This window comes from Athene noctua, chromosome 1 (genome assembly GCF_965140245.1).
Source record: "Athene noctua chromosome 1, bAthNoc1.hap1.1, whole genome shotgun sequence".
Taxonomy (NCBI): Eukaryota; Metazoa; Chordata; class Aves; order Strigiformes; family Strigidae; genus Athene; species Athene noctua.
In genome coordinates, this window is record NC_134037.1 from 186,141,847 (window position 1) to 186,158,252 (window position 16,406).

The 16,406-nt window shown below is 34.3% G+C and overlaps 1 protein-coding gene across 6 annotated transcripts in view; it reads left to right on the forward strand.

Moving 5' to 3' along the window:
• Nucleotides 1–16,406, forward strand: part of NLGN4X (neuroligin 4 X-linked) — a 195,968-nt gene that overhangs the window by 48,519 nt on the left and 131,043 nt on the right. For 5 of the 6 annotated variants that reach the window (XM_074907639.1, XM_074907618.1, XM_074907656.1 and 2 more), the window contains one exon: nucleotides 7,636–8,479. In XM_074907639.1, coding sequence (XP_074763740.1) covers nucleotides 8,008–8,479 — 472 coding nt within the window. In that variant the 5' untranslated portion in view covers nucleotides 7,636–8,007. Of the gene's footprint in view, nucleotides 1–5,151; nucleotides 5,183–7,635; nucleotides 8,480–16,406 lie in introns of all 6 variants that reach the window. The other variant, XM_074907646.1, reaches the window with a different exon arrangement.

Here is a 16,406-nt window from a genome sequence, read left to right on the forward strand (position 1 = left end):
TAATGATGAAGAGAGAAAGAGAGGAATGAGACCTGTGAGTTTCCCTGTTTAATATTTAGACAAAAGCTGATAGATTCCCTTAAGAATTGTCCTTTTCAGTCATTTGACCTTTCTTACTGGAGAGAAGTTGGACATATTCAATGTTAGAAATGTTTATTTTTTATGTCTTGAAGTGGTAATATGTAACAAACTTTGATATTTCTGAAGGTTTATTCAAACTATAATGGTCTATTCTGCAAACCTAAAAAAATGTATAAAATCGTGATTTTGTATGCATGTTTTCATTTTTTTTATATCCATAGATTGTTTTTTTTTTTACTCCAGGCATAGGAAATTTTACTCTCTTGCCTTACAGAAACTCAAGGCTGAACATCCTCTTTCAGATCATAACCTTTTCTTTTGGAGTAACACATCTAAATTTAAGAAAACAGAGGTGCAGAAAAGAAATAAAAGCAACCCAGAGAGTGTTACATTTCTTTTACAAGGTCATATCAGAAGTAAAAGCTGGAAATGAAGTCAGCAGTTGTGCTAGACTGTACTGATGCTATTTTTTATACATTTCCCTAAAACATGTACTCGAAGAGTAGTATTTTCTTAAAGACTTTGTAGCCACAGCTAAACAAAGACTATCAAATAAATAAATTTACTATCAAATAAATAAATTTATCTTGTGATCATCATCCATGGTCATATTGTAGGCATTGGACTCTTTCTGAACAAAAAAGACTTAGTACCCTGTCACCGTACCTTGCAAGCAAAGTTAATTGCTGCTTTATTATTTGAGAGTGTGCATTCCAGCTTTTCACATTTGAATGGCTACAGTGTCCATTCAGTCATAGGAAGCTTAAATTCATATCATGAATGGTCAAATTTTAGATCTGAGTGGCACACAACTGGAATTTTGGGATAATTATGTCTGTAAACAGTTTATGCCATGTTTTTTCCCTCCTAATATTGACACCTCATATTTATTTGCAATCTTCATCAATTTATCTCAGGAAGCAGAAAGTATAATGAAATTTCTCTAACCACCTACATTTTTCCATGCTTGTGTGCAATACCAGTTGAAATCAGAGTTCAAAAGTCAGTGAGATAAGTGCAACTGTCTTAAATGTCTTAACTGAGTCTTGGGTCCTCCTGACCATAATGTTTTTTTAGAAATTCTAAATAGAAGAAAAGAATAAGGGAAACTGTATCTGTGATTGTTTAACAACAGCTGTTTATAATTAGATCCAAACACCTGATTTTTCACAGAATGCTTAAGAAGTGTATTTCTGTTTTTTGTTGAAAAGGAGTGATGATCACACTTTTTGTTTCCCTCCACTTGCTTTTCAAATTGTTTTTATTATTGAGAGAATTGCAGTTTTCAAAAACAGTGTATGGACCACGCAACCTTTTCTTATAATCTCATCATTCTTTTTGATTGTGTATGAGACTTAGAAATTCAGAATGAGAATGGTAGCTGCAAGCAAGAAGCAATGATACGAAACAAATGCATGTCCATTTTCTGAAAAATGAATGGTGCTTGCAGTTTCTAACCTGAGGGATCTACTGACATTGACTGAGCCTATCAGAGAGACTCGCTATAGAAATTCCTAGGAGGGTAAATGCAGCTTGTACTTAAAAAAGCCCCAAACTGTTGATTTACTGTTTGTATATAGCTTGTATTGCTTTTCAGGATTTACTTCCATATTATAAAAAAAGAGAAAAATTGTTTACCTTTGTCCTCAGTTATTTCTAACTGTAAATCTAAGAGCAACTTCAAGGTGCATAGTAATGTTTGTATAGTTGGCATTTATTTTCACTTCAAGAAAGGATACATCATAGTTCTTAAATGTGTATCACTGATATGTTAGTTTCTTTTAATTTCTAATCTTTAAATCTTCAAGAGAATATTAACTGTGAATTGATAACAGATACATTAGAGTATTATGTAAAAGACACCTGACATTATTCTGATACACTAAAAGTCCCTCCAATCCCTATTACCTGCTGAATTGCTGTGACTGAACAGCAGTGTACTACAACAGAAATCATACTGACGTATAACTTGATTAATCCGTTAATAATACGGATATAATACCATATGTATGTAGTTCAGATACTCATACCTGATGAAGTTTATAATGCTTAGTTAGATTTATTGTAAGTCAGGATGTTTTGGTTTGGTTTGATTTGGAGGTTTTTTGGTTGGTTGGTTGGTTGCTCTTTAAATAATTTCATAATACATTGTTGAAATCTGTTCTTACTGAGAAAATGCTTACAAAAATCCAGTAAAATAAACGTATAGCTTCTATTAGGAAAATTAATTTCTTATAAGATTCTGCTGAATGTTAATTTGAAGCCAAGCATTGCTATAGTTACAGTTCTGAGATTTTAAAATATCTATGATATTGGCCAATTTCAGATAATAACCTTCCCACTAGCCTTCTAAGTAATCAAGTCCAGAAACTGCACATCAGTTCATGATTGATGTTCCTTTGTGCTGTTAATTATGACTTTGTCTGACTTTTCTGAATGACATTATATAGCATGAGTAAGAATGAAGCTTAACTCATTTCAATGTATCAAGAAAATGTCCTAGAAGCTGGGAAAAAATCCTATAGAAGTTATAACTGACTTAATTACAGCAGACTTTTTATCTGAAAGATGGTAGACAAAACCAATATGCATTTACTGATATTTGGAAGAACTGTTCTTTTGTTACTGAGCAAACATTTTGAAGACAGTGACAATTAAGAAGTTGCAGTGCTGAATTTGAGGTAGACGTGCAAATCTGGTTTGGGAAGAGCTTTTACAGAAGACAACTGCATGATTATTTTTCTGCTAAAGTTCCAGATTGTATATATGTATTGCTAAAATTAATACTTTAGACATATTCACAAATTGCTATGCTTTGGGCAGTTTTTATTTACAGTCTCCTTACTATGTTAATTTATTAGAGAGTTTCATCTATGTTTAAAACAGGATAATATATTTAAATTACTTTTATTAAAAAAACCACCACAAATAACCATACATGGCCCCCAAAAAAACAAACAAACAAACAAACAAACAAAATAAGCACAATAAAAACCACATCACTTTTGAAATTATATCCTTCAAGGGGAGGAAGAGAAAAAAAAAGAAGAAAAGCCACAATACATATTCCTGGTAAAATAAATATTTTTAATATCCCCATATTCTGCAAAATGCGTTCAATACTGTACAAAGTATCACTATGAGGAGAATCTGAAGTTTTATTACTTTTTTTTTTTTTTTTTCTGGTGATTAGCCAGTGACTTAGGGTTCAGGTAATCAAGCTGACTATACATTTAGAGCCTATGTCTAAAGAGGGGGATGTGGTTATTTAACCCTGATTCTGTGTTGAGACCTATGTACACATCAAAAACCTTGTCCCAGGGAATGTGAGCAAAAGGCATACACAGAGACTGAAGGTGATCAGCGTCTGAAAACTGAGGTGTACAGTAGTAGCTGGTTTAGATAAAGCCTGAGAAACTCTGGGAGATCTGTGCAGTCTTCAGTCTCCTCTGCTCATATAATTTATATTCGTGTTTGATTTTCTTATGACTGTCTATGACCTGGATGAGCAGGTCAAAAAAACTTGAAATCACTTTAGGGTTTGCCATTCTAACCTGGAGCAAAGAGGACTTTTAAGCCATATCTCATATTTCCCTAGCTGGTACAGAGTTGGTATAGAACTATGACATACTCATCTGCTCAAGTTGAAAAAGTGCTAACTGCAGAACCTGGAAACCATCACATTAGCCCTGAAGGCCTGATTCATAGACTATTTAAACATCTCTGAGTGTGGCTTGGGGCATAGATCTATAATCGAGTACAAGTAGTGTTTCTAGTAGATGCACATCCATGTTAACTTCAATCTGCATTTACTTCAAAGGCCATAAATGTCTCATTAGCCTCAAATTACACTCCTCTGCCAATAAAGAAGTCATGTATGAATATATGTGATTTCAGATGTTCTTTGACTTTGCTTTGTGTGTTGTCTTGACAGAAGCTGCCATTTTAAACTGAATATTTTGATTTGGATTGATTGTTTTTAATTGAGTGGGTGATGCTTCCACCTAGCAAGCTGTTGCAAGCAAGTTTGTACACATTCTTCTAATGCTTGAAGCAGTAAAAAAAATAAAAAAAGGAAAGAATACAACACGATTAGTCATAACAAATAAAGACATGACAAGTCTTTATGAGTATGTAAAGATGTATTAAATAGCTGAGTGGATACATATAGATGTGCATCAAACTGGTTTTGGTATAATATGTAATTCTAAATATTGTATAATATTAATTTAATTATGTGTCATTCTAAAATGACATACAGATTTCTATTTAAAATTAATCTCCAATTGCAATCTGTGACTCTCTGTTTACATTTTCCAGACTTTTTAATGATGCACATAGCAAAATCAGCTAGTTCATGAATGTATAGTCAGCACACCTTCTTCCTTATCTCTTGATGTTCTTACTGAAAATTATTCCACGTATCTTTCATCATACATATGAATGTGTACATTTCATATGTTTAAACTAACCTTATGAAAACGATAATTTCTGTAGTAGTAAGTCAATAAACTGAAAAGTGGGGTATTTTCTGCCTAAAACTCTTTGCAAAACAATTTGTTCCATGAGACTTCTGATTAAAGAATTGTTGTATATAGTGGTCATACATAATTAATTATTTAAGTAAACTTTTTTAAGAGATCTGTTCAATAAGAAATTATTTAAAATTTTGATTGCTTCCATTTGACTAACAGCAGTAACTTTTAATAAGCAGAACATGTTACAATAAATAGTGATTTTATTCTGACTTACATTAGAATTACTCTTTTATGGTATATATCTTGCCTGTGTTAATGCACTTGTTACTCTCTGCTGTTTCTGTCTTTGCACTGGTTGGCAAAGGCTGCATGTCTGTTATAGTTCAGACAGTGGGGCTGAGACCTGGCTATATATTCTGTTAGCCAATGGTTTGTTTCCTTATGGATTCAAGATCATTAAAATCTAAATGTCTATGTGTGCGTGAACCAGAAGTGCAAACTTAAAAATGTTAAGGTATAGGTGAAAATAAAATGCATTGCGTGAGTGGATTTAATACCCACAAAACCTACTTCTGTTGGTCTTATTTCCTAGATAAGGAATTGGATAGCAAATTCAGTTCCAGGTCAGTAATGAATGTTTCCCTTTTCCCGTCCTTTCACTCTATTCACAATATTTGATCCAAAGACACTCTGTCATTACTATGGATAAAATTTATTAAGTCACATTTTCAAGAGTTGTATTTTCTCTCTAGTATGTTTATCAGCTGAGTATTTCCACCTTGCTTCATGTTGTCATTTTTTATTCTCTCCGTGCTGGTATTGTGTTCACTATTGTTTATTTGTCATTCCCATTTTCTTTTCTTGTTTCATCTTCTCTTTTTTTCATCTGCTGTTTGCCCAGACAAGTTTTTTCGCTACCCATTTTTCATCTGGAGCACTGTCTTTCCTTCCACCTTGTCAATTTTTTTAGTGCTTTTTTCCAGGTGTGGGTATCAAGGGAATAGGATGCTCTTCCCTGAGCACAATGTAAATCCTCACTTGGATATGACTGGAAAATCTGCTTTGTGCTGCATGATAAGAAAAGTGTACCAAGATGAGGATGGGAGAGAGCATGAGGGAACACTAACCCAAAATCAGATGGCTGCTGCTGACTTTGGTTGTTAAAGACAGTAGCAGAAATCAAAAAGGAAAGTGGTGCTTGAGGAGGAATTTTGGGTGACGGTTAGCTGGCTGGCTGACCACTCTGAATGCCAGGGAGCAGCTGGATTGGGGCTGCCCCACGGGGATGATGAGCCAGGAGGTGCAGGCACTGCAGAGCTGGCAGGGTAATACTCGCTGATGGGCCATGCTCCTGAAGCACCCCATTGAGGCTGGGCTGGGGACAGGGACAGGCTTCTGCCACTGCCCAATGATCATCAGGCCAGGCTGGGTGAGGAGTCAGGTCCAAGGTCGACCTAGGGACCCACTCAGAGCAAGATCCAGGCTGGGCATGGGGCTGGGCATGGGGCTTCCTACAGCATAGCTCAGGCAGGGACTGATGGCTCTGGTGGTGCCCTCGGGACATGACACTTAAAGCTATTACTGATTTGTCCTTCAGAAAGTATGCTTAAATTGCAAGTCCGTCGGAAGCAGCATCTTAGTCTATTATCTACCAGTGAAAATATCAATAGAAATTTTATCAATAAATAAAATGTATCTGGTATTTTTCTGGCCTCTGGTATTAGGTGTTGCAAAAATGAATGCTGAATTACGAGTTCAAAAATGAATTTGAGAGGATGAAATATCTTTCCTTCAAATGTCTTTCCTTGTCTAAAAGAATCAGCATAAATGTGTCCTGTGGTTATTTTTTGGTTGTTAGGGCTTTTCCGTGGGTTTGTTTTGTTTGGGGGGTTGTTTTTGGGGGGGGGTTGGGGGTTTGTTTGTTTGCTTGTTTGTTTTTAATTTTAAATTACTCTCAATAGCTACTTACCTTGTTTTTTTTCTGCTCTTGAAAACCGATTTTATATCTTTATGAGATAGAGTCCTGAATGAAAACAGGACCTGGTAGTCCACTTAAATAAGTTTTATATGTAAATGTGTGTTCATCCTATCAAATGTAAAGTTTCGGTATCGGTTTCCTCTAAAAAGGATTTTTTTAGCTGTGGAATTTTTACCTGTGGTTTTGAGTTGAATAATGGGTATAAAGGAACTCCTTCATTTCTTTGGGCAGGGAGAAGAATGCAAGTATTTTCTGTGTGTTTATTTGTACTATTTAGCATATATAAATGAGTGACTTGTATTTCATTAAAAATTAACAGAATTATTGTATGGATTGCATTCTGTCTAAAAATTAAAAGTAGGAGCATGCAAGAAAGTAACATTACATAGTTGTAACAGTTACTGTGTAGGTCAAAATCTGACTTGAGAGATTCTATCACTTTTTTTTTCAGTTTCCATTTTTCATTTTTGACAGATACAGAACAAAGACAATAGATATGAAAGCCAGTAACTTTATCTAATTTTGACTAACTGTTCTCACACGTGATTTGAACTAATGTAATGCTATGACATTAATCGGAATTTCTGAATTAGATAGGGGTAAATTAGGCTGTCATACAGAAGAGTAGGCATACCTGTGAAAAATACTATATAGAAGCTGTATCATAACAAAGAGAGATTATCCAATGCACCAAAACATTTAATTAATGTTTCCTGTAGGAGTGAAAATATAATTAAAAAGGAGTTGCTGTTTATTTAGGGCAGAAAACACCCTGGAGCTAGCACTTACATGTAATACCCTTCCTGAAAGCAGCAATATTTGGACTGTGGTTTGGTTTAGAAGCATATACAGAAGCAGAAATGTTTCGTTTGCGGTATAACCTCTGACAAGCTTGTGGCTTTGATTTTCAGTTCTCTTACCTTATATATCTTTAGAAACACAGCTAACCATGGTGCCTAAAGTTCATAAAACATTTGTGGGCATTGGTGTGGAAATAGTGTGTGAATTTAATTGTTTGGTTTGGGTTTATTTTTTTTAGATTTATGACAACTTGAATGTGTCTGTTGATTTGAATTGCTTGTTTTCTCTTGTCCACAGGCTGACTGAGTGGGCTGGACTTCACTGGAAGGAGCCATTTCACTGGGGAAGTGGAATAACTCCAGATCTCTCCTCACGCTACCGTCAGGGAAGTGCTATGCCTTGTCACAATTAAGCCAAGCTGAAGTCTGGGATGGGCCTTAGGGGCAAACACTCCCTTGTTTCTTCTGATGTTGGGATTTGTCTACAACCTGTCAGCTGAGGCACATACCATACATCAGCTTTTGTTTTTTCGCTGCCTGAACAAGGTTATAATTTCTCTCACTTCATCTGCTTTTGACTACTTTTTATTTCAGTAGTTTTCATTTTCCCTGACTGATTAATTTTCTCCTGGCTGTGGAAAAAAGAGCCCTGCTGATGTTGATTTAAATAATGTCGAAACCAATGGGACTCCTATGGCTGCCTTTGATCTTCACCCCAGTGTGTGTCATGCTGAATTCTAACTTCCTCCTATGGATAACTGCACTGGCTATAAGATTTACTCTCATCGATGGCCAAGCACAATACCCAGTTGTTACCACAAATTATGGCAAAATACGTGGTTTAAGAACACCTTTGCCTAATGAGATCCTTGGTCCAGTGGAACAGTACCTGGGTGTTCCTTATGCCTCTCCTCCAACTGGAGAAAGGCGATTTCAGCCCCCAGAGCCACCATCATCTTGGACAGGTGTCCGCAATGCCACACAGTTTGCTGCCGTCTGCCCACAGTACCTGGATGAGAGGTCACTGCTCAATGACATGCTGCCAGTCTGGTTTACAGCCAATCTGGATACTGTGGTGACATATGTTCAAGATCAAAATGAAGACTGTCTGTATTTGAATATCTATGTGCCCACAGAGGATGGTAAGTACTCTAAGGACTACACTGCAGTACACTCACCAGTTCTGCACATGAGCAGTAGCCAGGTCTTTAAAGCATCTTGCTCAGTTTCCTCCATGTTTTCTCTGTGGAAATGGATCATGCCTCTGGACAGGCATTATAAGTAATACTTTGTAGATTGAGCATGCTTGCATGAATTGTCTCTCATGTTTCAGTGTAACATCAAACCGTAATTTCATTTGCAGGCAGTGGCCAAGGTGTGTAAGCCAGCCTTAAGTTTACATCTGAACTACAGCTGAGCATCATTACAAGAGAGAAAAGGGGAAATAAACATTAACCAGAAGTAACTTACTTCTTTTCCCATGCATGAATGATACAAATACTGCCACATAATAATTTTTAAAGGAGAATTTCCCTAATTTTTTCTTTAGTTTTACTATAATACATCTGAACCTACTGTTGTGTTAAAATCTGCTTGATTTTAATAGCTAATAGAAAATTGTTACAGTACTTCAGTCTGCACTTTTTACCTATGAAACTTTTCAGTCCAACGTACTTTTCTTTATACACTAAATTTAAAGTGAAGTAAACATTATTTTATTACACAGAGCTGAACAGGTGGCCTTAAACTTTCATCTGGTTTTTGTAATCCTTTCTCAAGAGGGCTATTTTAAATCACCTTCTGTAGACAAAAAAAGATGAACACAATTGGTAACACACAACTCTTTGAATGTTTTCATGATCTCAATCTTAAAAATTCTAGCTTTATGGCGTGCTGAATGTATCTTTTGTTGTTCTGAATGGTATTGCTTCCTACAGACAAGAAGACCTGTTTTCATCAGGCCTAAAATGAGTTAAGTTTATTCTATATCACAAGGAAATAAAAAATTCTACTGGCAATTATATTTAATATCTGCTAAAAGCCAGTTCTTTCAGCCACTTAGAATGTAGTTACTGATGCATAACGTGACAGATTTCTCCCAGATATGCAAATCCAGTCACTTTAGCTGAGGGTTTGATTTGCATAACCAAGGCATTGTTATTTCTCAGTAACCATACCCTAAATATGCAAATTTTGTACTTTGATTATTATAATCCTTCTGCCTTGATTGGCTTCTTTATTCAGAATTTCCAAGCTGTTTGCCAGCAATAAACATACCTCCTTCTTTTCCTCTTCTCATCAGCTGAAGCAAAAACTTGAAAGCTAAAAATAAAGGACTAAGGTTTGGGAATGCTTGGAGCTCTGCAAACATAAATACTATGAAGCTCCTTAAACGAAAGGTGCTCTGAAAAGAAAGTTGTATGTATGGGGGTTCTGTTGCACGTGAGGGGGTGTGTGTGTAGATGAAGGAGCAGATCTTTCCACTCAGTTCTTTCCCTCTTCCAGTTTCATTGCACTGCATGTCACTCCTTGGATAGTAACATAGATAATTCTCTCCCAGATTTGTTTATGTTCTGGATTTTATCCTGAAGCTTTTAGTCACTAGGGTAAGGTTGCCCTAAGAAAGCATGTCAGGTTAAGATTTTATTTGTTCTCAGTGAAAGAATATCATCTCTGCTAACTCAAGTCTTAGTTTAAAGCCCAGTGTTAATAAATTAATATATTCCTCCAATCTAGTAATAAGAATTTTCACCCATTAATTAGGGAAGGCAGGAAATTAGACATGGAAAGATATATACAAATGTCTAGGAAAAGAATGTTGGATATCAAATGGATAATAATAATATACCATATGCTGAATGACTAGCAACCTATAAAATCCCTCATCTTGCATGTAATAGCTAGTGGCATTTGCTGTTAGATTAAAAATAGAAAGGACTGATAAATTTAATTTTATGTGTTGTAGACCTTTTTGTTAGCTCAATTTCATAAAAACTGTGTCTTTTAAATAATTTTTTTAAACACTAAATAGCATGTAAATGGAATCTATTTTCTTTTATATAACCTCTTCAAAATATAAACCCATGCATAAAATAGTATATAGCAAAATAATGAGAGACAAGGTTTGGTGTCAGTGATGAGCTGAAGGCAAGATTGTTTCTGCCCAATATGACAAGCATTTTTAACAGGTTTCAATGGGGAATGAGAAATTTAAAAATTAATAAATGGAGCATTATGTGATTTAACTGTATGCTGTATATCTTATCACTAGTTAAATATAACTCAGTGTGGCTTTTTTGGTGAGGAAAATATGCAACCTTCTACTTATAAAGATGATTAAGTGGAACTGACCTACAAATGAAATCTCCTAAATTAGTATGTCTCCAAATCATAGTAAACATAAATAGCCTTAAATTGTACTCAATACAATCTGATTAAATACATTATGCTTCATTATCTGAGTCTTAGTTGGCAAAAATAATCTACGTTGTTATGGAGACAGATCATTAAATTAGTTTTTGAAGCAAGATCTCAAAGTGAGTGACTTTGAGTTAAATTCACATTTTCTATTCTTTCTCAAGTACAGATTTATTTAAAAGAGCTTTGAAACTGTTTTGTGTCTGGAAGAAAAGGTGGATGGAATCATCCAAACCTAATTAATGCTCTGACTATGAAATTTAATCTGAATAATTTTATGCTTTTTTTTTTTTTTTTAACTTTGGTGAAAAGAACTGATGAACAACTCTAATGAATTAACTGTGGTCACATGCAGTGCTTACTTCAAACAAATTCTAGTGAATAACTAATCAAAATGCAGTTCAGGTTTGGAGGGCTTTTTTGTTTCGTTTTGTTGTGGGGGGGGCGGGTTGTACTATGTAACATGACCTGTTTCTTATCACTTGCATAGTTTGGTCAAAGGGGAGCAAATTTTGATCATGTACTTTGAATAAAGAATTGAAGAACAAATGCACACATGCATTCATTTGATTTCAGAACTGCTTCACTGGAATTCTGCCAGTATAAACTAATGGAAATAAGAGTCCCTTTAACTGAGTAGATTAGTTATTTGTGATAAAATAGTTCAAAATGTTGCTGCTTCTGTCTGAAGAAGTACACTGAAATTAAATGACATAAATTCTATAGTTCCTTAAAATTGTTGTAGCATGTAGGTAAAGAAATTAAAATGACATGTTACACAGTTTATATCTGTAATAATCATAGCCTTTCTTCTGACCCATAAGATTCTGGATTTCAAATGTTAAATAGCAGCAGAATGCTGTCAGAATTTTCCAAGTTAAGAAGTTCTTACAAAGCGTAAAGTGTATTTGTTTTTAGGACCTTTTCAGTTTAGGTGAAAATATTATTTATGATAGAAATCAAAACACAGACCTAAAAATATTTCTGCAGTTCTGTCCACATGGAAAGATAGTCTTTTGCTGTTGTTCACTGGACAAATGTTTTTTGACACTTTTCTTAGAGTAACATATTTCAGAGAATCTAGGATAACTGGAAAATTTCAATGTTTGTTTTCCTTTGCCTTTGGAATGGAAGGAATTGCAACCACCATAATCCATCGAGATTTTTTTTTAATCATAAAAATAATGCAGTTAAAAATACACAGCACAAGCAATAAAGATAAAATTTAACAAACTGCCCTTATTTTATATGTCAAACATATAATCATAAGAAATTACTCAGAATGGAAATAAAATACTTGAAGTAAAATTATCATTTTTTCCATATTTCTTTCTAAACTTTTGGCTTGATCTCCAGAATCATATGTATGGATATATATTGTCTCGTCTGCCTTTTAAGCTACTCTAAACTGTAATTTTCCACAAGAATACTTGAATGTCAGTTTTGAGGAGGTCATTTAGGGAAATGATATTGAGGACAGTCTGTTTATTATAACTTCAGTCGGAATATGGGTTTATCTACAGTGGAAATGCTAGATTGAAGAGGACACAGACTTAATCGTCTGTTCTTTAATCCCTGGCCTTTATCATTTGAATCTGTGGATGCTGAAGGAGATTGCTAACTCCTATCACAGTGGGGAGAAAAAATATAACAAAACACAAACAAAAAAGACCCTTAATTTGGATTTTTTTTTTTAATGATAAACTTAAAACCTGTATTAATAGCAAGGAAAGATAAAAAAAACTCAAAAAACACCCCAAATCTTTTTCTGTTTGTTTTTTTAAAACCTTCTCTGTTCAGATTGAAACAGAAAATAAAAAAGATTTTTTTTTGTCTTTGCATGGTCAAAATGTTACTTATTTTGGTATATGGACAGAGGGTACATTTTACACAAGTGGGTAGCTACTCAATCACTATATATCTGCTAGGGATTAACTAATGAAGTATTTAGCATCTTCAGAGGTTTGCTCACTAAAAATGCTCTTTAAACTCTTGTCTCATTTACATCAAAATAAATATAGCTGAAATGACAACAAAAGATGGTAGGCCATGATAGTTATTAAGGCTGAATGGTAGGTCATAATTTTTTCATTAGTTTAGGAAAACTGACGTTATTGTCCAGAAGTAGTGGTATATTTAAGTGTGGGCTACCAGGAAGAAAAAAGTCTTGTGCAAGAGCAGAGATCAACAGTGTTCCTTCTCTGGGCAGTGATGTGAAGGAAAGGTATGTGCATCTTTAGACTCTGAAATAAAGAAATGACTAAGAAATAAAGAAATTAAAAACTTGAACAAAGCTGATAAAGATGTGTTTTAGGTGCTTTCTATAGCTTGCATACTGTGCCACTTTTTCATAGTCAAATGTTTGCTTAGTATATAACTGAGTGTTTGCAACAACAGTCATTGCTGTTGAATTGCAGTGTCTGTTTAACTTGGAAAAAATATTTTTGTGGAAATTATATTGATAAAAATTATTTGGTAAAAAATGGTTTTATTTCCTTTTTTTTTTTTGGGGGGGGGGGGGTGGGAGACAGTAGAAAGATGAATCCCATCTTTACTATTACTTGATGTCAAGTAAGATATTCAATGGCTTCTTTATTAATACGAGATGTAAGGGTCCATACATAACAAAGGTAACATAGTGTACAAGATAGGTACAATATTGTACAGCATTATTTTTATTGAATTATTAGTAGGTGATAATAGTAATAGTAACTTTTATTTTCCAAATAAACCTGAATTTCTATACAGCAGATTCTTCTCAACTGCATGTAATTTCAAGTTTCAGTAGATGCATTGCTGACATTTATCAGGTAATCTCAAAATTGCAGCTATTCTATTAGTTCTTCACTAGTTTTGTAAAGTTAAGTAGATATTTAAGAAATCAAATCCAAGATCTATGTATATAGCTTCATGAAATTAAGAATCCAGTATCTCTTTTTTACATGTTTATAGTTTCGGTTCTTCCTCAGATTCTTATTATGTGTTTTTTAAAGTCAATTATAATTTGTGTAAATAGTATAGGAATGTAGAGTTTTAATTATTTCTGAAGTATTTTTGAAAGCAAATTAATTAAATTTAGTGACATTTAAAAAATATTTTAAATTTGTATTAAAACATATTTAGGAGGTGGTTTTTTTAATGGATGATAGTGTTTGAACAGTTTCATATTACAAATAATGTTTTTCTGTGACAAAACAAGAGTTTGTTCTCAGTTTCAAGATTGTCACAGTTCTTATCAATGATTGGTTTATTTTAACCTACACCCTTCAGTCAATTCTTTGTCTTCTCTGGAAAAATACAAATTCATTATCAAAATTCTCTTGTTATTTAAATGCATTTCAGTTTATATTGTACAAAAATTATACACAGTAAGACATATCCTTTTGTAAAATACTTGTGTATCACTTTCCAAAGTGAGAGTGATTAATAGTAGGTAACAATTACAATATGAAATGGCAAGGTTGGATTTATTGCATATAATCCCAGTTGAACATAAACTTCTTGGTGTCAGAGAGAAAATTGCTCTCCACTGTGATAAACTCTCCATTGTGTCAGAGCGCCTCAAGCCAATTCTTTCACTGTTAGGGTCCCATATATCCCCTCCTCCTAATCCAGAAATATTGCAGCATCTGTGAGAACGAAGGCATATGTCTGACTATCCGCTGCCTACCAGGATAAAGCTGAGGGTAATCCAGGCCCTTATTTTACATTCTTGCTTTTAGCAGTCACAAATACCTTCTGACACCAAAGAACAGGACTCTAATCTGGATGAAATAAAGTTCTTAAATCCTTAGAGCTAAATTCAGATTTAGTTGCTGATTTCAACATGCTGTCCTTCCCTCCAGGAGTTGCCCATTCCACAGGCATTTTATAGCATTGCACCCAAATGGCCTTTTCAGGAACTGATATGTAGTGAAGCCTAGTGAGAAGACTCAGCATTCACTATGACGTTGTCCAATCTGAACAGGAGTTTTGGCACAGTTTCCTAACATCTCTTCATTGCCTCATACTGAAAAACCTGCTAGAATGCGGTGAATGTTCTTTAAAATGCAATGAATTAATGTTTGTTCCACAAATTAATGTTATCATCCTTTTAGTCAAAGAACAGTGCCTTTGGAGCAGTAGAGGCTGTGCCATTTGGCTCAGTGACGCAGAAGATGCAGTCTTTAGTCACATGGGTCATAAGACAGATCAGACAGGCAATTTTACTTCATTCTGCCCATTGACTTCCACTTGTCTCTTCAGGTTGGTTTTTGGGGGTTTTTTTGGTGTTTTTTTTTTTGTTGTTGTTGTTTTGGGTGTGGTTTATTTTTTGTTGGCTTTTTTTTTTTTTGGTGTAGGTTTTGTTTGTTTTCTTTTTAAATGTAGTTTTCCTCTGCACTCCTGCAAAACATGTCTTTGATCACTACTACTTTTTGCTATGTGTCTTCTTGCTTTATGACAAAACACAAATCAACATGACACCTACTAACACTGAGGCAGTGCCTCTGTCCTAGGGCAGTGCAGTGGGTCCTTGGTAGACTTCTGACTAGTGAATAGTGTGGAATATGCTCAGATTTTAGCAGTGTCATGGCTATACCACTTGTATTAGCTTTGGCTTCTTATTAAGGCTTTGTGATCTCATTGATCTTACTTCAGGTATTTTTTGCATAGGTTGGAAAGTTTTGAATGTTATTTATATATTTTCATTGAAATTTGGTTCAGTTTCCCTTACTTAGCAGATTAATTGCAGCTTCAGACAAAACTGACAGTTGCTGAGTAGCTCAGCTAACTCACAAGGCTCATAAATCAGTCCGCATCTGTGGAAATACTTAAAGGAACTGTCCTCACATCAATGTGAACCAGGAAAATTGCAATTCTGTTCTAGAAGAGTTTAGGTATTTACAGAATAAATTAACACAGATTTGAAATAAAGCAAATGCTCATCATTTGTTCCTCAGAATTCCTGAAAAAAATCTTGACAATTGAAATGAAGACAAAAATTTCTCCTGAACATAATAACTTTTTGCTGGTACTTTAGTTTGTTATCCTTTTTTAAAGTGAAAGAATATCCCCAGTATTCAAGTTTTTACATCAGTGCTTCTTGCTTATGATTTCAGATAAAATTCTCAGAGTGGCATATAATCAATTATATATGCTCACATTTTGTAATAGCATTAGTTGAATGTATTAGTTATTATCCAAATAGAAAAAAGAAAAAAAGAAAGAATTGTTAAAGATAGCTTTTAAAATTTGTGTTTGTGATATTATCATTATCTGAGGGAATATGGATCAATTTATATTCTTAGGGTTTAGTGCTTTTTAAAATCTGGATGTTGCTCCTGGTACCCAAAGAGACAAACAATAAGAAATTATTATTATAAAACCATGAAAATGAAGTCATGCTTACAGCTATCTGGTGCTGATGTGTTAAAAATCCATTACAGAAATGTTATAATAAAAGGAGAATTTGTCTTTTACAGTTCTTGCTGTAGGCAAACTTAAAGTGAGGAATAAATTTACTTGCAATGCTAAGTCAGATTCCTACATTATATATAAGGAATTTTAGACACAAATGGAATTTCTGGTGCCTCATTCCAAAATGCTTATTATTGCTGGGTTGGTGTTAAACAGATTTTTAATTGTCAGGGTGTGATATATTTAATCTAATGG